We start from the raw sequence: 27,365 nt of genomic DNA on the forward strand, positions 1-27,365 counted from the left end.
AAGTGTTGATTCAGAATATGAATAAGCTCTCCTGAGTAAAATATTATGGGCAAAGAAAATTATCCTAATACTCCCTTATGTTCACCCCTAGGGACTTCATATAGCTTTAAAGAGCATTGGGACAAAAAAGTGCATTTTTAGAAGACACAACCAACTTCCAAGGTACATAATCCTGTTTCAGTTTGATTGGAACTATTGTAATGCAATGCCTCCAATTTTCAATTCACAGGAGCAGTCTAAGGGAAATATGATGGCCAATACTATCAAGAGTAGCTAAGAGTCAAAAAGTTGTCCTCCTTAATTTTCCCCTCACAAAATTGTTATACCATTACTGCTACATGTCAGTGGCTCCCAAAGAATAATACAATTGCCATAAATCTTTCCTATTTTCATGGTAACATATAACCCAGTTCTATAGAGGCTGCCCATTCTATATAGCCACCTAGCGTTGCCCTGTGGTAAGACGAGCAGTCAATATTTTAAACAAACAAACAAACAAACAAAAACAGAATATGGCAGTTACACACTTTAATCTGACCACGTTAAGTTCAGGATTCATTCAAAGTTCATTCTGATCTGTTCAGTTGTCTATAATTACCAACTGACAGCCATCTAGTTTTCACAAATTATTATATTTACAAACAGCTTTGTGATGACAATCCTTTTTTCACAATGGAGGATTATGTCATGGCTCATCCAACCAATATTATCCTTCTTTAACCTGTCCTTTAGCACATAAAGTTAAGACTATTTTCATGATAGAAAAACAAAACCTATAGAAAAATAAGGAAATTAAAAAAAGACAAGAGACTACATTAGAAAATCCAATCTTGTTTAAAAATAATTTCTTTTTCCATATGTATAGACTGCTTGGACTTTAATGATAAAGGGGAATAATGCTAGTTCCCTTTTGTCAACCAATGTTGTTGCTGAAAGTTGCAGTTCTGTTTTGGTTAATTGTGTGAAGCTATAGGTCAAAAATTACTCAAAACAATTATATTTTCAAAACAATTATATTTTCAAAAATAAGTGTTCCAGTCTGATACTGCAGCCACAGCTGTAAGCAGAAAATATTGATATAGTTAAACAGATACAAATTCACATAAATTTCTTTTCTAATCATATAGATTATCAAGCTTCCCAGAAGTATAGATGACAAAGGACAGTATCAAAAAGGTCTGAGCTATAAATCAGGAAATATTCAATTCAAATCTTGCCTTTGCTGTGAATTCAAACATGGCCTTAAACATTCTACATTACCTTATTAGCATCAGTATCTTCCCATCTGGGAATAATAAATCTCTGCCTCTCATATGGTTGTAAGACAATAGTGTGCATGAACACAAGTTAGTTCTATATAGTATTGTATATTATTACTCCATTCTTTTTGTCCTTTATTTAAAGTAATTAAAATCCCTGAAAACAATTAAAGACCAAATTGTTGTCTAGTCCAACACTTGGCTTTTACAACGATCAACCAAATGCTTCTGAGAAGTCTATGAGTAAGACCTGAGTATATTAGCATCTTCCCACTCATGTTCTCTAGTAATAGTGCTAAAACACACATTACCCTTGAAACACAATGCAACATATCACCACTATTACCAGCCAGATAGCTCCATCCTTCTTGAGTGTTACATAGCAATCCTTTCTATTTGTTTGTTTTTAATTTTCAATATGTTGTTGATCTCTGCATCTTACATTCATTATTCACTTTCTGAAGTAGTGTTTCATGAATCATCCACCCCCAAACTTTGCATGATCCCAATTTCTAATTATCTGCTTTCTTGATCCAGCATGATTTTTATACCTCTCTGCCAGACATTTCCCTTTACTCAGATTTCTTTTGCAAACCAATGAAAACTTGGCCCTTGCAGACTGGATTCAGATAATATGCTTAATCTGGTTACTGGATGAGTCCAGTTCATTATTTCACCCAAATGCATTAAAGTGTAAAGTAACTCAATGGCTGTGCTTAAACTACTGAAAGCCAAAACCAAGGCATGATTAAGATAAAAGAAGCTACAGAGATTGTACAAATGCAGCTACTTGGAGTGGGTGGGGTGAACATCTTTTCCAGCTGCACATCCTTTGGGAAGGTCACTATACAATGTACCAGCACAGAAAAATTATTGCAGTGATGGATTAGAAATGGGGATATCCACGGCAAATTCATTCTCAACTACTGAAGCTGTACTGTATAATTTGGGGACAGTTATTCTCACTCAGTCTAACCTACCTCACAGTGTTCTTGCTGTGGGGAAAAGTTGTGTGGAGAAGCTGGAGATGCGAGTGTCATGTATGTCATCCTAAGCTCCTAAAGTGGGAAATCTAAGAAAAAAAATTCCAAGTGGGATGTATAGATTGGGGCTTATATTTTTATTGTGTTATTCCCTCATATATACACTTCAGCAAAGAACCTGGGATGCTTTGTCTGAAATAGGCAACATTTTATATATCTCCGCATTGAATTACTTGGGTTTCCTTAATGCTGATAAATTTGTAGAAATCCTTTTCAGGCCCTGGTGCTCTGTCTTGGCCCATGCCAGCTTAAATCTACATAATTAAAATAGTGTGCTTAAAAAGCCAGGTGGGGTAGCTAGATTGGTGGACACAAAAGAGATCCCTGTGGGCACGCTGAAGCTTCTCAGATTGCCTGCCCTACTTGGAGGCCCCGTTTGCCTCAGCTGCACAACAGCCTGTATCACAAAATGTTGTTGTGATGGAATGGAAAGGGTGTCCAATTTCACATAGTACATTAAAACAGTGAAGTGTGCGAGAGGAAGGCCAAACTGACAACACAGTCTTCTAATTCAATAGACTCAATAGCCAGAACACTATGCCTTGTCTTATCTGAAAACATACTGTAGGTGGGCAGATCAGAGATCAATTAATTTTTATGAGAAGCAGAAAATGGGCAGAAAAGAAAGCAAAGATAATATAGCATTGAGCCAGATAAATAATGATGGAAGCTCAAATGGAGGCACACGGAGCCTCAAGTGGAGCAGGCAGTCTTGGGCCTATTCTTAATTAATTTATTTCTATATCAACAAGAAATAATCTGAATTTAAGTAAGGAAACTGGGTGAAATGGAGATGTGTGCTCTGTAGGGGAAAATAGAGCTTTGTCCTTGGGATTAAAGAGTAACGTAAAGCTGTGGGTTTTTACCAATATAAGATCTTTCAGGCAGCCCATCCCTCCCCCGACAATAGGATTTGTCTGGGAGATTGAAATAAACCCTGTAGCAGATAACTGTGGTTTCTATTGTGAACTGGCTCCTCCAGGAATGGTGCCTCAGAGCAGCTGCGCTTATAAAAAAGTGATGTAAAAGGACAGCTCTGCTGACCACAGAGGAAATCTTTTCAGTGATGAATGGAACAAATATCATGCATCTCTGCCTGTGATAAACTAGGCCTATGCCTCAATCAACCGCAAAAGCATCTGCACCTTTTCTGATAGCAGCATTTCCTCTGCAGTACCTGATAAGCAAAGCTCTGGAAGTGACAAGGACAGGATTACTTCTTTAAACCATTGACCAGCCAGTAAAACCTCCCCCCCTTCTCCATTTCTAAGATTATAATGATGCAGCTCGCAATATATGACTAGGCAAATGGACAACTTCCCTTTCAACCCACTTTATTGCTCTTTTGATAGCAGATTCACCTATGAGGAAGAGAAAAACTTAGAGGATGTTGTATGACAGCCCATTTAATTTTATTTCAATCAAGCTGTACTGAATGAAAAGATAACATTGTAAAATTTCTAGTTGGATGTTTGGTACTGATAACAAACAAAAAACCTTACTGCAAAGGATGCTGGAATGCAGATGAACCAATGTACAATTTTGTGGTGGCCATCTATGCTGAAACGCATTCAGTCTTAGCTCCACAAGGCCGTCTAGAAACAGCAAGGAACCAGCCCCTGCTGTGTCAGCCCCGCCCCCTGGGTGCATGCTGGGGAGGTGTCACCCTTTGTGAGGAATGAAGAAATGGACCATGCCTTGGTACTTGCCCTGGTCCCACCCCCTTCTGCCAGAGATCCTCAGATCTGTCCCACTCCTGCCCAGGCCCCCACAGGCACCCTTGACGCGAACGATGTAGAGCTGGCCATGCCCACCCAGTAGGCCACACCCACTCCATCCACACCCACCCAATAGGCTGCACCCACCCTGGCCACACCCACCTGGCCCCCCTGAAGGCAACCCCAATGCTGATGCGGCCCTCAATGAAATTGAGTTTGACACCCCTGTACTATAGTATCATAATATAGTACTCCGCTGAAATCCTGATTGTTTATTCTTACTTACTTATTAGGATTTATATGCTGCTCCATTCCCAAAGAACTGTAAGTGGCTTAGGAGCCCTCAAGAAGATTAAAAGCAAACAAAACATGATATAATTAAATTACAAATGCAAAACTCTTGGCATTCAATATTTGCACATTTTATATTCATCTTACACTAGGACTACAGGCTATGTAAATGAAAACTTGAAGGGATAGGCACTAAAAGCACAGTTATTAATAAAGATTAATAACCTCTTACACTCTTTTTTTGGCAGTGACAAAAAATAGAAATTAAAAATACCTTGTGGTATAGTAAATATATACATCAATAATTAGCCAAACAAGCCCATTTAGAAGCAAGACCCAATTCTTTTAAATAATTTCTTTATGTATCTATCATTGACTTAGTGATGATGAACGTACCGGCCTCCTCTTGTACAGCAAGTATATAAAATGCAGAAGATTGACAACAAGGAATACCGCATTCCAGATTACCATATCCACAGCACACCGAAAAAGGGCTGCCCAGATGATAAAAAGTACACATCCTGTCAAAAGTAAAAGTGCAAAACTATTAGGCATACAACTCTGCCATCCCTAATCCAGAAAACTAAGTACAGCAGAATGTTGTGATCAAACGTATTTATCTTCCGTAGAACAATCTACCAAGAAAAGACTAATGGTAGTAAGAGCAATGAAGACTATGCCAGGAAAAGAATAGAAGTTATAGCATTACAGAAGAATACCACCCATATTTGTCATGAAGCACAGTCAGAAAATGAAATTGTTCATTTATTTTTTTAAAAGTATTTATGGATTAATTTTCCATACATATTCCAAAGCACTCCCCTCACATCAAACAAAATCAAGCAGCAGGAATAGAGAAATAAGTTTTACAACTATATTATAGTGGGTTATCATTACAATAGATTCTCAAGGGTGCAATGTTTGAGTCTAATAAAACCTTGCTTACCCATTGCCAGCATAGCTCTTAGGACAATCATATGGAGATTAAAAGTGGTTGGAATAACCAACCCAACTGCAAAACAAATATTGGCCATATGAAAAATCAGGTGATGGATCTCTCTCCAATTTTCACATACAGTTTCATTTAAAGGCACAGAGGTGGCATTTCTGAAGTCCAGGCTGAAGTTCAGTGGGGTTATGGTAATTGAACTGGCTTCTACGGCGTTCATCTTGAAGTAGCCTGTTAAAAAGAAACATATGGTAGGTTGCACTTGCAGTGTGACTGAATAGATGTCTTTTTGCAAGAGGGTTGAATATCCTGAGAGCTTGAAAAATTATACATGGAACATATTGAATGTTCACTTAATAATTTTTAAAAAGAAAACCAGTCCTTGCATTTATCAAAATTAACTCAATCACCATGAACTGTATGCCCTTATCTATGTCATTCTGTGTATATAAAGTGTGTTCAACAAAGTAATGGGTATAGCTTTGGCACTCAAATAACTTGTTAGCAGAGAATACTTAAAATAAAGTTAGAGTTCTGCTTATCTCTCCCACACCTATCCAACTGCCATGTAGCTATGACATTAGGCAGCACTACTAAATATAGTACCTAATGCAATGCTGAATAGAAGATAAGAAGCAAAAGAGTACATAATATTTTAACAGCCAAGTTTTAAGGGCAACAGAAAAAATATTTAATTTTCAAACATAACATTACAGACCAAACANAGAGAGAGAGAGAGAGAGAGAGAGAGAGAGAGAGAGAGAGAGAGAGAGAGAATCAGTGAACTTCCATGCATCATGAAATATTGATCCCCAACTTCACAGATATACAGGCAGTTAGAAAAATCTCCACTGGATATCATAGCCTGGTTTATGTCAATGTGGTCTTGGTTGTTTAAAGCAAATGTCCCTATGAAGAACTCAAGAATTCTATACTAAAAAGGTAATCTGCATTTTACTCTTTTTTGTGGTATGATACAACATTGTCCAAGATTTTTCTAAAATTATCTACGTGTGCATTTGTATGTGGGCATTTAATGGGCGTTTTAATGTATAGCTGGTTAAAAAAAATAGTGTATACAATATGTGTGTACATGTGCATTTTCAAGTCAGTATGCAATTTTCTTGAGAACATTTTCAGTACATTTCCTTGTGGCCCAGGGTCACCCTCTTACATGCCTAAAGCAGGACTACAGGCTCACAGTCTCAGCCTGGTGCCCTAACCATCATGCCAAGCCAGCTCTCTCAAATATATTATTTTATATTATAATATTCATTCTAGATCCTAGGCAAAGGGATTACTTGAAATCTATACACTATTAAACATAGTATATTTACTTGCTATTAAATCTGGTATTTCAAACATATTGTTCACATGAGCAAGGAAACAGGATAACAGGGAAAGACATCACATTCCTCTTAGACAGTAACTTCAGGAATCTTGGAGGGGGAGTATAATTGGAAGGATTAGGGCCATATCTGGCCATACCAGGACTGCCAATTTATTGCAAGTTTTCATCATACTGTACACACACAAACATACACTATATTCCAGCCTCTCCCAACATGGATGGAGATTGTATAAGGCTGCACTTTTTCTTCCTTTCAGAAAATTACTTCAGCTTCAAAGTAATAATGAGGGTGGTATGGCTTGTGCTGAACAACGAGGGCTAATTATCTGCACATACTGAGCCAGGCTTGGGCAAGGCTTTGATTAGCCTTGCCTTCTGTTTCAGGTATAAAGACTCATTCAAAGATGGTGGCACAGGGATGATTGAATACCTGGCCCATGCTCACACACCCTTTAAGGTACGGCTCAGAAGAATGAGAAGAGGGCGGTATTATTACATTGCATTTTGCAATTAGACTTCAGCCCTCTGGATGACAAGAAGGTAGGGCATCTCTAGTTTCAAAGCAGATGAGAACCTAAGAAACCTCTGTAACGTACTTTGGGGGTCTTTTGAGCGAAGGAGCGGTTTTTCAGCTCCTGCAAACTGAACTTCACAACTCCAGTCATCCCGCGGGTTATTAGCGTGAGTCCCTGCACCCCTTTCTCAAGTCCCGACGTGAGAATCCAACGAAGACGGTTCAGAGGGCATGTACCAAGGGTAGGCTAAGGCGGGAGATAGGCAGGACTGAAGGCACCCGGCGGGGGAGGCAGCGCGCCCGCGTTAAAGGCTGTAACTGGCCCAAACTCATTCACACTGAGTAGATTTGCACGGGAACCCCCTCCCCCGATCGTGAGTAGACCGGGTTGCGGAAAATGTCGCCCAGCCCTGCGCGTCCTCCCAGCTGCCTCAATTCTGCATACCACAACTGATCAGTCCCGCAGCTTGTTCTGGCTGCCCCGGAATTTTCTCCTACCTGCTTCGCTCCTCCTAGTCCCAGCCTTACCTGATGGCGTTGCCGCTGCCCAAGCGCCTTCTCCAGAGTTTCTATACCCAAAGGTGGCTGCCAGCACCCGGCGGGCTCCTTACGGGGGCGCCCTGTGGCTCCGCTGCGCCTGCTAGAGGAGCCTGCGGGAAGCGCTCGCCATCGGCGGAGCGGAGGTTTTGACTAAAATAGGCATCGAGCAGCCGCCGCCAGTAACTTGCGGGCGGCGCTAGCTCCCTCCCCACGCTTGCAGCCCTCAGAAATGGAATAGCGTGGGGCAGCGCGCAGGCGCCCTTTTTTTTGGGTACACTTTGCTCTTCCCGTCCCACCTGCGTAAAAGTTCGGCTGCCGGACGGTGGGACTTGACCGCCCGTCGGGTGTGTGTGTGTGGGGGGGGGGGGGGGGGGGGGGGGGGGGGGGGGGGGGGGGGGGGGGGGGGGGGGGGGGGGGGGGGGGGGGGGGGGGGGGGGGGGGGGGGGGGGGGGGGGGGAGGTTGGTGATCGCCAGCCGTCCCTGAAACTATTCGGAATGTCAACGACTGCTCGCTAGCGATGGTAGGATTAAATGCCTAAGGAGGGCTCTGCGAACTTTCTTCCAAATTATAGTATTGGGGGGGGACATTTCTGGCTCATTGAAATAGCTGCCTAGAATTTAAGGGCCTACAGCAGTGGTTCTCAACCTTTTTAATGCCACGACCCCAACCGGTCGTAAGTCGAGGACTAAACCGGTCGTAACTCGAGGACTAAACCGGTCGTAAGTCGAGGACTACCCAACCGGTCGTTAAGTCGAGGACTTTCCCTGCCCAGGAGTGCCGTGCATGCGTGGTTCCGACCCCTGCGCCGGCCGAGGCGTAGCTGGCAAGCGGCAGAGACGGAGCAGGCCGACCACCAGCTGGCCCAGCCCAAGGGAGGTAAGGCACCCGCCGGAAAAGGGGGAAAAAATGGCGGACAAAAAAAATGGTGGACAGCCTTGCTTGGTGACCCCGGTGAAATGGTCAATCGACCCCAAATGGGGTCCCGACCCACAGGTTGAGAACCACTGGCCTACAGTTTAGGGACTGAAGGAGCTTCTCCAACTTTCAAGTTTTTTAAAAAAAATATTATTTGTTATAGGTTGATTTGGATTTCAAACATGAGAGTCTCTTAAATTTGTCTGAAATGGTATACAGTGAAGGAAAAAAAATATTTGATCCCCTGCTGATTTTGTACATTTGCCCATTGACAAATGATCACTTTATAATTTTAATGGTAGGTTTATTTTAACAGAGAGAGAGAGACAGTGAGAGGTGACACTAGTTGGTGCGATTATTCCCAAATGGAAGAAACACAAAATAACTGTCAATCTCCCTCTGTCTGGGGTTCCATGCAAGATCTTACCTTGTGGAGTTGCAGTGATCATGAGAATGGTGAGGACTCAGCCCAGAACTACATGGGAGGATCTTGTCAATGATCTCAAGGCAGCTGGGACCATAGTCACCAAGAAAACAATTGGTAACACACTACGCTGTGAAGGACTGAAATCCTGCAGTACCCGCAAGGTCTCCCTGCTCAAGAAAGCACACGTACAGGTCTGTCTGAAGTATGCCAGTGAACATCTGAATGATTCAGGGTGAGTGGGTGAAAGTGTTGTGGTCAGGTGAGACCAAAATTGAGCTCTTTGACATCAACTCAACTTGCCGTGTTTGGAGGAAGAATGCTGCCTATGACCCCAAGAACACCACCCCCACCATCAAACATGGAGTGGAAACATTATGCTTTAGGGATGTTTTTCTGCTAAGGGGACAGGACAACTTCACCGCATCAAAGGGATGATGGACGGGGCCATGTACCGTCAAATCTTGGGTGAGAACCTCCTTCCCTCAGCCAGGACATTGAAAATGGGTTGTGGATGGGTATTCCGGCATGACAATGATCCAAAACATATGGCCAAGGCAACAAAGGAGTGGCTCAAGAAGAAGCACATTAAGGTCCTGGAGTGGCCTAGCCAGTCTCCAGACCTTAATCCCATAGAAAATCTGTGGAGGGAGCTGAAGGTTCGAGCTGCCAAATGTCAGCTTCAAAATCTTAATGACTTGGAGAGGATCTGCAAAGAGGAGTGGGACAAAATCCCTTCTGAGATGTGTGCAAACCTGGTGGCCAATTACAAGAAACGTCTGACCGCTGTGATTGCCAATAAGGGTTTTGCCACCAAGTACTAAGTCATGTTTTGTGAAGGGGTCAAATATTTACTTCACTCATTAAAATGCAAATCAACTTATAACTTTTTTGAAATGCGTTTTTCTGGATTTTTTTTTTTTTGTTATTCTGTCTCTCACTGTTAAAATAAACCTACCATTAAAATTATAGACTGATTATTTCATTGTCAGTGAGCAAACATACAAAATCAGCAGGGGATCAAATATTTTTTCTCTCATTGTAGAGTTTCCTGCCTGAGCAGGGGGTTGGACTAGAAAACCTCCAAGGTCCCTTCCATCATATTATTATTATTATTATTATTATTATTATTATTATTATTATTATTATTATTATTATTATTATTATTATTATTATTCCTCATATGACCTTCACTAATTTTACATGTGGGTTGTTTTTGCTTGCATTCACATCTTTTGTTCAAAGAGGGTTTTTCTTAATCCGGTCATAGGTTTGTCATGCATCTCAGTGGCATTTTAACAGTCTGATGGTTTATGAACATTTTCCAAATAGAGCCTCCACAGCTTCCCAGGCCTTCCCATGACTAAATCCAACCCTAAAAGAGAAAAAAAAATCTTGCAACTATAAAGCGTCATTCATTTAAATGAATGAGACTTGGAAATCAGCTGCATCTTTAGGACAGGTGGGCTGAAAAAAGTTTAACAAAAGGGTGGCTGCTGCTTTTATGAGTAATAGTGTCTTCCTGTGCTCCTGCAGTTCTGAAACACTTCCTCCCAATTAAAGCAAGTGCACAGTCCATGCACAAGTATACACAGACAGGCAGACAGACACACGCCTGGAATTGGACACCAGAGGGAACCCATTCCAGGTAGGCCTAAGTTACTCCACTTCAGATGAGTGAATAAAATTAACATGTGTACCAAGAACCTGGATACTGTATTGATCAAAAGATTAAAGATGCAGGAGGTAGGCTTGATTAAGAAAAGGACTGATACAGTAGTAAAAGATAAAGAAGCAAATCTGATTCACAATGAACGAAAATACTATCCTTGACTTCATATGCAGGAGTGCAAAGATCAGATGATTGCTAGTTTTCTGACTCTCTTTGCTGCCACCTAGCCATTATCCAAATATTTGCAGCCCAGATCTGGTAGCCCTCTCATACCCAAAGTTGAAAGGTGTATTATGGCATGAGAGATTAAAAAAAAAAAGATTAAAATTATTGTTTTTTAATGACTCCAGAGCTGCTGGCTGAAAAAGCTGTTTACTCAATGTTACTAATGCAACAAGAGTTGAAGTTCTCCTTAAAAGCTCAATTAATGGTCTCTAGAAGATCCTTTTCATTGACTGGGTTCCTGCTGTATATCTCACCTAGCCATGGTTTGTTTAATGTAGTTTAGCTGTTATGATGTGAATATGTGCCACGTTATGTCATGACAAAATATAATATTTTGGTACAGACCACTACTAAGCCAGAAATCCAATCGATCAGACTTAACACAATTGATGGTCAAGTTTCACATCTATTATAAATAGGGGATGCATCTTCTAACCCCTGTGTCTAAATCCTTTTTCTCCAGTTACCTGATATATAAAAAACACAGGTATTGTAAAGCAAGGGGAAACATGAAGAGATAACTGCACCATCTCTTGCATTTATCTTTTAAAAACACAATAATTCATATATTTTCCTGCAGCCTCAGCCTCCAGAACTTTGGAAGTGTAGGCTTTTGTTCAATTTAGCCTACTTCAAAGAACTGTTGTTAATTGAAAGTGGTAGAACCTATAGCTGTACATTTAAAAGAATGTGGAATGTTTAGAATCTATGCAATCAAGTTCCAAATCTCTCTTATTTATATCCATGTAGGCTTTCCAAAACAAATTTAAACTTGTTCATGTTTCAGTTTGGCCATATGGAGATGTCATGAAGATTTATGTAACAGAACCTGAAGGCCCCATGCTTTTAATGTATAAAAATCATTATTTCCCGAAAGCATAAGAATTTTTAATGCATTCCCCAAGCAATAAATATTAATTTGGTCTGTTGGTTTACCTCTAACTTAAAGTCCTCTTTATCCACTTCACAGTTTAAACAAGAATGGTTATCACTTGTCACAATCCTAGGAACAATGGACACAATCCATGGGCTGTCATCACTGATGATGTGAGAAATGAGTTATTCTATTAAAATGGAATATTTTCTGCTCCAGACAAGCCACTGGTAAGGTTATTTATTAAATTCATTTATCATTTTCAATTCTTCCTCTTTAGTGAGAAAGCTAGCAAATTGCAAACCTTTCTTCCGATTCCTATTTTAAATTCATTTGCAGAAAGCACGTGCTCCCTTTCCAAATTCTCTTCCAACTTAAATGAACTATCCTGCTTTTTTCCATTGTACGGAACAAAAATATGTGCACCATAGAGCTCAAATCACACACATATAGATCAGATTTTCCCAAAAGAAGGAAAGTTGTACACCTAATTGACCATGTTTTAAACAGTATGAGGAGAGATGAATTCTCACCAATGTAAACCCAATGTAAATACACACACACACATACACACACACAAAATAAACCACATCCAAACTAGGTGGGCCATAAGTAAAAAAACTAAAAAATTCCTTAAAAAATAGAGGGAATTTCTTTGTGGCGCCAACTAAACTTTTGTAATAATGCAGGGGTCTGAGTTTTCATTAGAACTCCAAATCAGAGAAGACTGCTCTAAGTTAGGAAAAAAGGAAGGTAAAATGTGGTTGATCTCTAAACTATGTCCACATCCTATTACAGTATTGGAGCCTGCACAGTTTCCAGAAATGCAAGTTGAGTGTAATTGATATTAGGGGACCTTGATTTACACTACGGGCTTTCTCAAAACTTATTGAGAAGAAACAAAAGATTCAAATCCTTCATTTTGGAAAATACAAGTTCAGGTTAATAGAATAAAATAATTTCCATCTTTGGAAATACATAGATTTAGTGACCAGCGGAAAATGTCAGTTGGAAATGATTTAAGTCTTAAGTCTGATTAAAGGCTTAAGCATCTTTCTAGTCTAAGATACACTGGGATTCCGAGAGTATGTCGCAGGTACACTGTTTAAATTATATATAATCTTTTGCCACTTCTCTGAAGTCTTCGGTGTCATACAAATATTAGTGTCTACAGATAGCTTTTCTATGGCTGTACAAAGTTTTGATGAGAAGACAGAACTGAAAGGCGATTCAATCAATTTATTTATTTGCATAGATTTGATGTCTGTATCTAATCGAGGGCATTTGAATCGGTTCAGTTATTTGAAGGTGACTTAGAGATTTGATAGATTTTCTGCAGTTTTAAGCACGATTGCAGCTTTTCTATATTTACATAGCTGAATGAAGATGTTGAATGGTGTGATCGGGTCTTATTAGCATCTGGTGAAATGATTTTCATCACTTCTGCAAACACTACTACAGCATTAAGATAAAAAGGTTGTCTGCTGTTTGCATATCTCCTTTTAGCTAGGGACAGATTACTTGTTTATTGCCTGAACAAGTTTGCAGTAGTGTGCTTGCTGCTGAGTAATTATGAATGTGAAACATATTAGTGTGATACAGAATCATGCTAGTATAGTATAATATATTAGGCACACAAGAGCAGTGATCTGCTTCTTACATTTTTGAAAAAACATTCTTCATTCCTTCTATCTCTGCCTTGAAAGATTACAGAATACTTCAAAAAAAATAGCACATAGAAATCCCAGAATCTATCTAGTTGAAGCCAATGGTGGGATTCAACCGGTTTGCACCAGTTTGGCAGAACCGGTAGCTAATTTTTTGTTGCCCAGGCTCAGAATGGACTTCCGGAAGTGGCATCCACACAGAGAACTGGTTGTTTACATATTTGAATCCCACCGCTGGTTGAAGCGTTATTTTTCTTTAAACTGGTCATCACTTTGCTGCTACATTCATCCTATTTGGCCTCAGAATGAACCAGCTGTAGACTTTCAGTGTTATCCTTTATAGATTATCTTTATTGAACTGAGACTCTAATAGATTCAAATTTGCTCCTTAGAAGTTGCAGGGCAAACTGCTGTATATAAACATGGTGCAAACCCCACACTCATTCACACTGATGTTGTTATCTAATTGGGTAATGAAACATCTGCAAGCAAACGACAAAGTTCAGAGAGCAGCAAAGACTCACAGTTCAATTCTGAATTACATATATTCTAATAGATTCAAATCAAACTGAATCATGCTTTTCATATTTTGAATTCAGACCAGATCTTGGCTGACGGATGCATTCCTGATTATTATACTTTTTTCCATATCTCTCCAATTTGGTTATATAACAAAATCTAGATTTTCCATATTCTTCCTGTAAATGCCTATTACCATAGCTGCTGGTTTGTATTTTCCATCATGCCTTTTGCATTAAAATAACAAACTTCGAAGATTTTATAAAAATGTAGGATCTATCTATCTATCTATCTATCTATCTATCTATCTATCTATCTATCTATCTATTAGAATAAACAATAATAATCTGTTATTTACAGACATTTAGTAATTATTCCTATTTTTTCCATTAATTATCAAAGCTTATAAAGATAATAGTAGGGAATTAACCTGTTAAAATGGTAATCTGCATCAGAGGGAATACAATATTCATTGCATATCACAAATAACAATTTGTCTACAGGAATGATCACTGCATTTCATTAATGCAAAGCCATGTAGCCATTAAATTGAAATGTTTATAAGGTGTTTTCTTTTGAGCATGCTGTTTATCTTTTTTGTGTTGTCCTTTAGTAAAAGATGAAAATGTTAATTTACTTTATACAAAATACCAAATTTGTAATAACAGTCTTTTCACTTAACTCTTTTGCCTCACTAATGTGTCTGACTGTCTCTCCTCCCACCTGCCCTGTGTATTTACAGGCACAATTGCTACACTTGGGGGGGAAACTAAACAAGCAGCAGTCCCTTGTCCACATGGCTCCATATCTATATGCATGATAGATCTATAGACAGATGTATATACATGTGCTAGATGTCAGTGTCAGTACATTAGACGTTCTTCACAAATGATGAGTTTTATCTTGAAATTAAAACACATACATTTTAGAATCTCATATACATATGTATTTATGCATGGGCAACAGAGTGGATGCAGAATAGGGATTTATAGGGTTGCTGAACATATAAATGCTTTTATGTATAAATTTACTACTAAATATGCCTGCTGGTAGCAACATATTTAATGCATTTTCAAATTGCTAAAAACTATTTCTAAAACCCTCTGCCATTCCATAAAGTCAAACTATTCTAAAATGCTAAGAAAATACATGTTTCTACTAAAATTTAAATATTTGTAAAGTACACATCTGTACAATATTGGACAAGTACATTTAGCATAGAAAATATAATTTGTTTCAATTGTTTTAAAGTTTTTATATATAAATCATTATCATTTTCTAAGCTTCCCCTGAGTATAAGCAACAAAAATATAAGACTTTCAGTCTACTAATATTTCACTCCAAATACATTGTGTTTCTTTATTATACATATTGCAACTACTCCTAACTGAATCTAATATATTTAGTTTGGTTTGAATTAATTGTCCTAGAATTTCTGTTTCTAAAAAGAAATAATGTAGTGACAGACCAGAATAAATCCAAAATGAAATAGTACAGCTTTATTACTAATCTACTAAATAAAATAAATGGAAAACAGAATGTGTAGTTAGCCAAGAATCAGATCGATCAAAATCAAAATCTGTTGCTCAAATATTTCTGACTTTTGAACATGATTTTAAAAATAATGGCATTTGTCCTAGCTGTTCCTTCCACAGAAACATTATAATATAATATAACCATTATAATATAGGTTATACTTTGAGGAGCAAAGAAGTATACATTTTCCTTATACTATTTCTAAAAATACAAAAGCTTTATATCAGTTAGTGAGATAGGAAAGAATGTATACTTTTCTTCCTTTAAAGAGATGTTAACCCCAAGATTGTACAATATAGCTGATATTAAGAAAGGAGAATATTTGTAGCTCAGAGTTGAAATGAGGGGTCCTTGGTACTCTCTAAGCTTGGGTGTTTTGGACATTTCATTACCCAAAGTAGGTAACATCGTCAGTACTAGAATTGATGATGTTACCTAGTTTGGGTAATGAAACATCTGCAAGAAAACAACCAGGCTCAGAGACATTATTCAGTCCTGAAAAATGGATAAGATTAAGTCATCTTCTATATAATGGCCATATGTTTGCAATTGTTACAGTATTCTTTTTCTTATTGATTTTGCATGTAAAATGGCATAATAAACCAGTATATCTAAAAAAAAAATCACCATTGGCCAAGTTATGAAGAATGAAAGACCTTTTAATTCTCTCCAAGCTTTGAATGAATCTAATATCTCAGCTGGTATTTTTGGTCCCAGCTGAGGCAACATGATTGAGGTATACACAATTATGCATGGTGCAGATAAAATAGACAAGGAGAAGCTATTTTCCCTTCCCCTAAATTCTAGTCACTCAATGAAATGGAGTCCTGGAAGAATCAGGACAGACAAAAAAAAATTATTTTTTTTTTAATATAAAGCATAATTTGAAATTTGCTACAGTGAAATGTGTTGGCAATCGCTTGGGCCGCATCATGAGGAAACCGCGCCCACTCCATTGCTGGCAATGGGGAAAAAGTTCCGATACGTCATGCAACGTCACGAGTTTGACATATCGGATCTACAGGAAGACTATTGAACTTTTTTGTGCAGTGGGCTGGCCACTATGAAAATAGACCGTTGGACTAAATGGGCAATAGTTTGATCAAGCAGGGCAGTGCTTATTTGCTTATGTACACTTCAAGTTCTTATCTCTTATGCTCTTTCTTGTTGTACCAGTAGGTTTCAATAAATACAGAATTTTAAGTTATGAGGGGGAATATTTTAAAAGTTATAATCTTTCCATTCGAGTGCTTATCTGTCAATACCTGGGATTAGCAACACCAGACCTTTCTAAAATAACAGGAATCTATTGTTACGTGATAACCTCTTGAAAAATACAGGTGTGTTGCCTAGATTCAAAATCTGAGATGAAAAATATGTTTTTGATTCCTGCTATAAATCTCAGACTCTTCCTCAAAGTAGTTGCTGATACAAGTAATATTGTGATTTATGGGATTCCATGTTTTTCATGTTCCTGAGGTTAGTCTGATATGTTGAAGCAAAGGAAAGGAGACTGATTGATTTATTTGTATAAATGTTTTAGAGTTTTTATATTGCCCTTGTTTCAGTTCACTGGAGTGCCATTAGTTTAAGAGTGCTTGGAAACTCTTCATTTATTTTTGACTAGGGGAAACAATTCCCCCACCCCACCCCAATATTTGCCCTTTAAGAAATAATTCCTTTCCCATCACGTTTCCACCGTTCGTAAAATATATAGTGTCCCATTCATCAAGGTACTGTAGCTGCCTTCTGTCCTATTTAAATAATGGAACCTTTTTGCGCTATATAAACCGCAACATTTACAGTGATTGATGCACTTTTTGAATTCTAAATAGTAATATTTATGCCTTTTGTTGTATATCCAAAAGTATCATTTTATGATAGAAATGAAGAAAGTGCCAAGTCTTTTTCAGCTTTACAGGTTGTTCAATTCTTTGTCACATGGGTCGTCTTCTGTAAATCTGTAGGCCAAGTTTATGCATTATAATTATGCACAAGTGAACCAAGGTTCTTTTGAAAAGATGGCTTGCTTGTTGCTGTTCTCTGTGATAAAATAGCTTGCATAATTCATGATGACAAGGAGATCTTAATAAGCAGGAAAAAAAGCTCTATGCAAATGATGCTTTTGAAAACACAACACAGCAAGTACAATTACAAGAAGTTGTATCAAATAATGATTCATATCTGCCCCTATTCTCCCAAAGTAATAAGATGAGCAGCACAAGTCAACAGAAGTGAATCATAATGCACAATCTGTGTGTACAGTCTGCTGGTTCTAAACAGTATGTGAAGAGTCCCACTACCGTAGATTGTCTGCTAGGAAAGAAAATGATTTTTATTTTAAAAGTTGCCTTTTTGAGAGTCTTTACATGATACCACCATAGCACATTTCATCATTTAATGGTGGTAAGAAGGCAAAATTACATTATTTTCTAGTAAGAGGTATATTGTCTTTAATTTTATTGTTGTCTTGAATTGTTCTGAAAATGGTCTGCTGATTGTTTTTTGGGTGTGTTCGGTGCTGATACATGATAGAAATTTGGTAGCCGAATATCGTATCGAAATCCTTTCCCTTGGCTCACTCTGTCGTTCAATGCATAGAGTTTATCAGCAATATCATTTCCAATCAGGATTGAAAACAGACGTGAGATGAATCGGTGTTTTGCAAAGAGTAAATATAATTTTTTTCTCCTCCACGCCACATAATGACAATCTGTTTCAGCAGTAAGGGTTACCTGAAAGACATATTCCCGAGAATGGGAAGAGGAAAAAGAGAAATTGATATTTTATCATTATGCTTAAAAAAAACCCAAAATTAAAAACAAAACAAAAACAAGACTTTTCTTTTATTGTACTCTTTAAGAATCAAAATTGCAAAATGGTTTATTCCTGACTTTCGTTCTAACTCTTCTCCATTTACTAGCATTCTCTGCTACAAATATATTTCTCTTCCTGGATAAGTTATCCAAGTGCAAAAGCTCTCTATCTTTATTGTATTTCTTTTGAAAGACAAGTTTATCCAGTGGAGGTATATCCTTAATTTGGGCATTCTATTAAAAGAACAGTGGTTTTGGTAAACACAGAATTCATGCTGCATTTTACAGACCCCTCTTCCCCTCAAATGAGCCATTAAAATGAAGGTTTATTCTGTTTGTTCTACTTAACAATGCTACCAGAGGACAAGCCTCTGACATAAAGAGCTAAAAATTCAAAACATGAGAACAAAAGAGAAAGGGAAGGAAATGCAAGCAAGCAAGGAAGAGGAAGGAAGGAAGGAAGGAAGGAAGGAAGGAAGATTCTATTTTTCCAGTTTCATGTACAGTACATGGATTTAGTTACTTGATCAATCATTATAGAAATTCCATATGATTAGGCTCACTATGGAATTAAAGGACAAGACAGAAACGGACTATTTTGAAATCTGGGGCAAATTTTATTGCTGGTACGAGTCAAGGAGAACTGTTCGGGTTTAAGTTAGTGTTAAGATTGTGGTATATAAAACTGTATGCTAGTATATAGAGAAACAAATTTGAGACTGTATTATATAGGAAAATATGTATATATAGAGAGATTAGGAATTATATGTATGACAAGAAACAAATTGTTAGGATTATATATACTGGAACGACACGTTATGTCCTTTTTTGTTTTAACTGTTTTATTAATAAAAAACTTTAAAAAAAGAAAAGAAAAAAAAATTCCATATGATCATATACAGAAAATTATTGGCAAAATACTCTCTAGATACTGAAAAAAATGTTCATTGTTTAAATTTTTATTTTTATTATTTTATTTTTATTTATTTATTTTTGTTTTTTCTATTGGTAAATGTTTTAATTTTTCCTTGGCTCCCTTACTTTTCCCTCATGCCCAATAACAAGTGCTGTCAGTGGACATTGCCCACCCTCGCCAGAATGGCATATAGAACTTAGGCCAGATGCCAAAGTCTTCATAGTCCAAGTTGTTTTTGAGTCTGAATCTAAAGGAACATTCTCCGGAAGCTTTTCATTAAAGCATATGGTGCAACAATGGGCAGCTGGAGCCGTACTTAAGCAGCACAAAGGAGTACTTGGTTCACTCATGTGGAAGACTAATTTTTACATATATATCTTTTTAGTTATATATACCACTTTCTTTACCATGTCAAGAAAGAAATATACACAAAATGAAAATTAAACATTAAAAAAACAGCAATTAAACTTATAAAAATATTCATTTTAATTCCCCTGAGGGAGGTCTGTATATATGTACTGTACAGCTATGTGTTTATGAAAGAATATATTCAAACTCACCCAGACAAAACCTAGGTGAATGGACTGAAGTTGAAAACATTATCACAGTTAGCATTTGAAGAAGAAAACTCTAAAGAGTAGGTGCCACCCAAGGGCCTCTTCTATGAAATTCCTGTATGACCATCAACAGGTCTGATATACTTGATAAGGTCTCCCCTTATAGATATTCCCAAATCAGTATTAGGAATGCCAGTTAACTTAATGGTCACCTTAGATGGCTTCATTATACCTGTTGAATGGCACTGGAACAAAATGCTACGTTGCATGACACAACATAGGTATGAGAGGTATGATCACCAATTTTAAATTTCTGTAAACATTTCTACAAATAAGAATGAAACAATGACAAAACAATGACCCGATGCTCTAAACTCTTGGAAGCTGATTCACCATTTCATTTTTGAATTAGACACTGCTATTCACCCAGATGGACACTGTGAATTATATTCCTGTCTTAGGCCTGAAGCCAGCTGAGTGACCATAACCCAGTCACTCTCCCTCAGCCCTAGGAAGAAGGCAATGGCAAACTACTAAGGAAAATCAAGACACAAAAACTTGAAATGAGTCCAGGGAGTTGACAGGAGTCAACAGTGACTTGCACAGTCACGCACACATGCATACACATACAAACACACACACAGAGAGAGAAAAAATGAAAGAGAGAGAAAAACAAGAGAGATAGATCAAGACAGAAATTCAAACGAGGAATTATCTGACATGCATACATTTCACATCTTCTCCTGCAGTCCTATAAACTGAAATGTGACAGTCATCCCCACAATCTAAAGCACACTATGTATGGGCTAGTGATGAGGAGAATATGTTATAGAGAGACTGCAAATAATAGACCTGTTTCCATTTATATCAGAATAGGAAATAGCATCAAAAGAATAAACAAGAAAAGCTTTCAAAACGTTCCTTTTGGAATCCAATATATTTACATGTAGGTATTTATGACCACAATTGGGACTAGAATTTCCACTGCTGAATACTGTGACAGCAAAGACCATATCATTTAGCAACAGCAATCCCAGTGCCTTCAGTAAGCAAAGTCGACCGGTTGTTAGTCAAGGGCCTACCCCAATCCAAGGCATTCTAGGTTTGACCCCCTCCCAGCCCTGAGCCTCAGTTCTTACAGGTAAGGGACTGCCTCCTTTTCAACTCTTCCCAACTGCTTCCTCACCCTCATTTCTATCCTTTTTGCAACCGTGCACCTGCCTTTGGAACACCCAGAAGTCCCCAAATCATGTGGCTTTGGGGCCAATGGCCACAAAGGTAGCCAACAGGCTGCATTGTCAGGGCTACAAGAAGTCCCTGACCCGCAGCATAAAGCTTCAGCCACCCAGCTTGATCCAGTAGCATAGCACAAAGCTACTGTGCCCCAAGAAGCTGCAATAGCATGGCTCAAAGCCTGGGTAGCAATTGTAGTTGCCCTCATCATCCTGACTCAAGCCCCCTGCTCCCTCAGCTGTTCCAGCTGACCTTCTTGCTCCTGCTCCTGCTGAGGTGTGTCCACCCTGGCCTTTCGCAAGGAAACCATGTGAACTCATCTTCCCCAGGTCTTGTGAGGGCTCTAGGACAACTCACCACGGCCAACTCGCCATGGCCATCTTGCTGCAGCCAACTACCACGGCCATCTCACCACAGCCAACACAGTGCAGCCATCTCTCTGCGGCCATCTTGCCATGGGACAAGTCGCCATCAGACAATCCTTCAGGATAACTCAATGCAATCAATGTTATCCACCAGTTTCTTTGACATTATTTCCACTGACAAAAATGGGAATAATGTAGAAGAAACAGTGGCGGATAACATTTATCATGTTGAGTTGTTACAGTGTGTGGAATTGTGCCATGGCAAGTTGGCCACAGCAAGTTGGCCCATTCTGCTTGTGAGGAAGCTGTCATAGGTAACATTGGGAAGAAAACCTTTGCGGCCAGCAGATGCCTGACAAAGGGTCAAGCCAGGCATGCCCGGTCAGCAACAGAAGCAACAAGATGGCAAGCATCAGCTGGTGTGTAGTGCAGGGGCCAAAAGGGCATAGATGGGGGGGGAGTAAATAACTGGGGAATTGAAGTATGGGTGGCCAACAAGCATCACATTTTGATCATGTGAATGCAGGGACAATGCAATAGCATAACTTTGGGCACTAATCATAAGTCCATTCAGTGCTATGGTAACTTCAAAAGGTTGCTAAATGAATGATCTAACTCGAAGCAGCCCTAATGCCAGAAAACTAGTTTTGCTGGTGCTGAAATCACTCTAGACCAGTGATGGCGAACCTTTTAGAGACCGAGTGCCCAAACTACAACCCAAAACCCACTTATATATTGTTGGGTGGGCGTGGCCATTGGGTGGGCATGTCTGCGGTGGTAACGGCAGACTGAGTGGGACTAAGAAGTTCAATCAATCAGTTCCAACTTTGCGAGATCTTTTTTTTCCCCCCAAGAAGTTGAAATTGATTGATTGATTGAACCTTTTTTTTTTGCACACGGCGGCGGAGGCCTAAAGCGAAAAGGATTTATAAAACCCAGCTGAAGGCCTAGGACTGGGGCGACAATGCGTGTACCTGTGGCACGCGTGCCATAGGTTCGCCACCACGGCTCTAGACTCTGGATATTCCATTAATTACAAAGCCATGAGTTCGATTGTCAGCATTAGTTATTAATTCAAGTGGCAAGTAGAAAATAAAATGTGTGGTGCATGGAAAAGCCTACAAAAAAAGAGTTTCTTTTTCAAAATCACTGAACTTTGCTTAAACTTTCACATACTTCACTCCAGCAGCATTTTCATTAATTATCCAAGTATTTGGATCCTTTTTCTTCAAAAAAAAAAAAGTGCTGTCAATACAAATTCTTAGAGAGATAGGTCTTAATCCTAAATTGGATATTTCCTGGAGTATCTGTGGTTCAGTTCTGAAAAAGGAGTATTTTATCTGACAGATTCACAGAAGTTCCCTACCTGAAAAATGCCATCTTCTGTGGGTCTTAGTGAATCCCATTCAGGTGAATCCAGAAATTGAAGAGGGAAAATGTAATGCAGAAATTCCCCATCCACCGTCACTCTAACTCTTAACAAAACAGATCAATTTGTGTTAATAACTGCCAGCATAGGAAAAGGAAAAAAATGCCTAGGTTTATGACCAGGGTGAATAATATTTAAATTTTGAGTAATTTATGCCATGACAGTGGCATTAAATAATGTCTTAGATTTCAGGATTATCATTTTAGGTCTAATATCTATATGCATTTATTAATAAACTACATATATTTATTTACAGATTTTTCAGCCCAAACGAGCAAAAATAGTCAAATGGAGAATGGCAATGTCTGACGCAAAGCCCCCCTGAAAAAAATTCCAAGTCACATCTTTCTTAATATTCTTGAATCTCCTTGGCAATAGTCCAGTAAGTATTCAAGAAAAGCATAAACCCAGAAAGAAACAACAATAACAAAGGTATTAAACAGAAATCCTGCACAAAGAAAAGAAAAGAAAAATAAGTAGGCAGTTTCCAAAGACATTCATCCTGCAAAATAAGCCTGGCTTGTAACTGCAGTGCCAGAAAGACAAAAATAGAGGAACAATGAAAATGGCTGGAAGCTGTCAAGGATTTTTTTATCTGAATGTGCTACATGGATTATAATATATCCATTATCCGGAATTTGCAGAATTTCTGAGAATAAGAAACGGGAGATTACAACAATTCAAATTCACATAGAGTAATCTTATTAAGGATTTTAGATATTATCCTAAATAGAATTATTAATGTTTGGCAACCAGATACCTGTACGTTGGAAATAAGTCAAGTTCCTTTCGTTATACTTGTGGAATTTCTAAACATTTCTATCTGACCACTATGGAAACAGATGGCTGGACTATGGATCTTTCAGAACTGCACCTTGGTCCTGTTTGTTCATGCATACAGGTCACTCTGTAAAATGAAACTGATAAGCTGTTCATAGGGTTGTGCCCCATCAAACTTGAATCCATTTTGAAAATTAAGATCTTTAGCTTCTTCAGCCACACATAAATCACTTCCGTTATAGGTTTCAATGTTCCTTTAGTCTAGGCAAGGGCAGAGTAAGCCTTCAGGATTTATGACACATAAACTGACCTGTGCTTAATATTATCAGGTTCACCACTTTTAATACAAAAAAATGTGAAGTTGGGAATATCAATTGCACTGAATATGTGAACTAATGAATACCTTTTGCCATCTCATTTTTTTCTTTTAATGATGTAATTTGGAAAGGTGGGGGTTTTTTAAAAAAAAATAATTGCCGTGGTTAAGAAATTCAGAATAAAAAAACCTTGCAGATGTATTTCAGATCAACCAGCAGTCTATTGGTCTATCTTCTATACCAGGGGTTCCCAACTTGTGGGCCACGGCCCATTACCGGGCCGTAGTCTCCTGACCACTGGTCTGCGGGACAGGCTGGCCATTAACGCTAGCACCGCCGCCGCTACACAAATGGTGCACCGCTACACAAACAGGGTGCCGCTATGCAAATAGGGTGCTGCATGGCAAAAACAGGGCACCGCATGGTGAAAACGGGGCGGTGCTAGTGGGTGTCACGTGGGCACTAGCATCGCCCTGTTTACATCGCACATGCTTGTGGACCCGTTTGTGTGTGTGCGTGGATGCGCATAAAATGCTTCCCCTCCCTTTCCTTCCGGTCCGCTAACCTAGAAGGGTTGGAGACTTCTGTTCTATACTATTTTTTCTCTTTTATGAATAAATTAAAAACAAAAAATATTAATCCATTATTTGAAAAGACTTCAATACTCAGTCCAAAGATGTTCATCACTCTGAGTTTGGTACAAAACAAGGGGACGTGGATATAGCTTTTATGTTCAACCTCTAGTTTCTCCAATGTTCCAGAACACGGACAGAAGAAGGGAAACCGGGATAAATGAAATGTTGTTGTAATAACTGATTTGACAATGTAGCACTGTTAAATGAAAATTAGGACATTAAAATGAATACAGCCCTCACATGAAACATACTGAATATGTTCCAAGGATAAGTGCAGGTCTCAAAGTCCCAGGTATACTTTGAGAAGGCATTCTTTTTTTGTTTTGTTTTCAGAATTATGCAAATTAAACAGAAGTTGTAACACAACAGAAAACATAGCAGAAATAGGGGCTGGGGGGCAGTTACAGTACAACAATTTTAAAAGGGATTAGTCACAGAAAAATGAAAAATACTGAAAATACAATATTAAGTCAGAGGTCTTCAAACTTGGCCCTTTTATGTCTTGTGGACTTCAACTCCCAGAATTCCTCAGCCAGCGTGCCTGGCTGAGGAATTCTGGGAGTTGAAGTCCACAAGTCATAAAAGGGCCAAGTTTGAAGACCCCTGTTCTAAGTCCTAGGAAACCTATCCAAACTTTTTTCTTTCAGTTTTCTGTTTTTAGTATCCTTAAACTTTTCCAATGCTAAAGGAAAATACAGTTTTTCTCAAGAAGATAAATCATGCCACAATTAATGCTTCCTCACACCTCCATGGCCTGATTTGTTTTAAACCACTACAGTAGCTTGTTGACCTAGGAATATTGTTTACACTTAGTATTAAACTGTCAAAACATTAAACCCAGTCTGTTCATTTTAAACAGGTACAAACAATGCCAAGGAAGCCAAAGATCTGGTATTCTTGGACCTTTTGTTTCTAAAGAAAGAAGGAGGGATAAACATAATACTAACCTTCCTGACAAAAGCAAGGAGAGCTTGTCAATTGGAGTTTTGCCTTGCATCGCATAAAAATGTTCCTTCTCTAATGTAATAACTTCTTCACCACAGCAGAGGACAATTTTTCTAAAAACGGGCAAGGAGATCCCCAAAGGCTGGAACAAAGCATTGTAAAGTTCCTGAAATTCTTTGTCAAAAGCAACACTCCGTATCTGGTAGATTACATAAATAAACTGTATGAAGCAGATCACAAACAGGATAAAATTCCACGAGAAAATGTCAGCTGCACAGACATCCAGCCACGACCACATAGATGAGCAGAGAAAACCCAGCCCTAGCAGAAAGAAAATATAGAGCAAGCCAAAGAAGCCACTTCCGCCCATAAAGCCAACCACAAACAAAATGCTAGCTAAATGATAGATCGATCCTTCGGCTTCTGACTTCCAGTTCATGCAGATTGGGTGTGAAAATATCAAGCTGTCCCAAAAGCTTGAGTTGTCTTCCATGGCTGCAATATCAGATTAATCACTGTGTCTGTAGTTAGGGTATTGCATGTTCTGTCTTGAAGAGCTGCTATAGCAAACATTCAGGCACTGGGGTAGTTTGTCTCTTTAGAAATCCATACTCTTCCACATTGATTCTTGTTACTTTAACATCTTCTTTGTCTGCCTAGGAGAAAGAAAGAGGAGGGTGAGAGAAGTACAAGACCATTAAGATGGGGGAGAGGGGGAGATAATACCAACCATATATTTGCTTACTTAAAGGCATTTTCCTGGTATTTTCCCACAGGTGCAGGATCCACTTTTCAGACCAAATGAATGTTGATTCATTGGTTGTGACCGAAGTTGACCAACCAGTTTGTCACCTGTGTCTGAGATCATGGGCTAAGAGAGAGTGACTGGCTCAAAGCCACCTGGGTGGCTTTCATGCCTAAGGCAGGACTAGAACTCTCAGTCTCCTGGTTTCTAGCCTGGTGCCTTAACCACTAGACCAAACTAGTTGTCAAAGGCTTGCTTAAAGTGAAAGGCTTAAACCCAGGTTTTTAGTATTCATAGGAATGCTTCTGTGGAGTTTTCTACTCAAACAATGCTGATAATGGAAAAAGGGGTGAATACTATTTTTTTTTCCTAATGTTCACCTCCTTCTAGAGCTACACACCCTATCCCCCACTGTTCCAACCATCTAAAAAATATTTTGAAGAGCATAAAATATTGCAAAGAAAAGAGGAACTGATAAGTACTGTGGCATCTGACCAGAAAGAATCCTCCTTTAGATCAGGGCCTCATACAGTATATACCAAAATATCATCTCTGTTCTAGATAACAATTTGTAGATCTAACCTCCTATTTTCAAGGACTAAACAAATTAGAATTTTAATAGCAATTTAATTTATATTTATATTATTATGGTTCATGCTTCTAATATTTTCACAGTTCTGCCCTAAATATGATTACCCATAAGTAAGGCATGTCAAGCTGAATCACTCTTTCAAATAAACATGGACGTGGATATAAATGCAAAGTCTTCAGAAAACAGTACTATAGCTAAATGAATTATGCAGATTGCTGTTCTATAGAACCGTATAGTTTTGGGCTTACATTCCTCTAACTGAATAGCAAAACATTTTTTGAAACTGAGTAGAATTTCAAGTACAATTTGTGATATTGCAGTTTAGCATTCAAAATAAGTACAACTGCTCTAATTATAAATAAACTACTGTGTATGTTATTTTTAAAAATAAACCTAAACTAGCTTTCCTGAATCTCAGCTTTATGTTATATCTGGTGATCCCTATATGCATTTTTTTAAAAAAATTGATCAAATTTAGAACGAGCCACTCAAATTTGCCACTACACGTTATGCGGATCTTGATTAGGGGCAAGTTCA

The 27,365-nt window shown here is 38.5% G+C and overlaps 1 protein-coding gene across 1 annotated transcript in view; it reads right to left on the reverse strand.

The window, feature by feature from the left end:
* BVES (blood vessel epicardial substance) overlaps positions 1-26,107 on the reverse strand; it is a 42,779-nt gene extending 16,672 nt beyond the window's left edge. The window contains exons 1-5 of the mRNA XM_015812199.1: positions 25,494-26,107; positions 22,752-22,860; positions 18,061-18,233; positions 5,258-5,493; positions 4,708-4,832 (exon numbers count right to left, since the gene is read on the reverse strand). Coding sequence (XP_015667685.1) covers positions 4,708-4,832; positions 5,258-5,493; positions 18,061-18,233; positions 22,752-22,860; positions 25,494-25,984 — 1,134 coding nt within the window. The 5' untranslated portion in view covers positions 25,985-26,107. The remainder of the gene's footprint in view (positions 1-4,707; positions 4,833-5,257; positions 5,494-18,060; positions 18,234-22,751; positions 22,861-25,493) is intronic.
* Positions 26,108-27,365: the final 1,258 nt, after the last annotated feature.

Source organism: Protobothrops mucrosquamatus, unplaced genomic scaffold, assembly GCF_001527695.2.
Source record: "Protobothrops mucrosquamatus isolate PMUCROS unplaced genomic scaffold, P.Mucros_1.0 scaffold_58, whole genome shotgun sequence".
In the NCBI taxonomy this organism is placed as follows: domain Eukaryota; kingdom Metazoa; phylum Chordata; class Lepidosauria; order Squamata; family Viperidae; genus Protobothrops; species Protobothrops mucrosquamatus.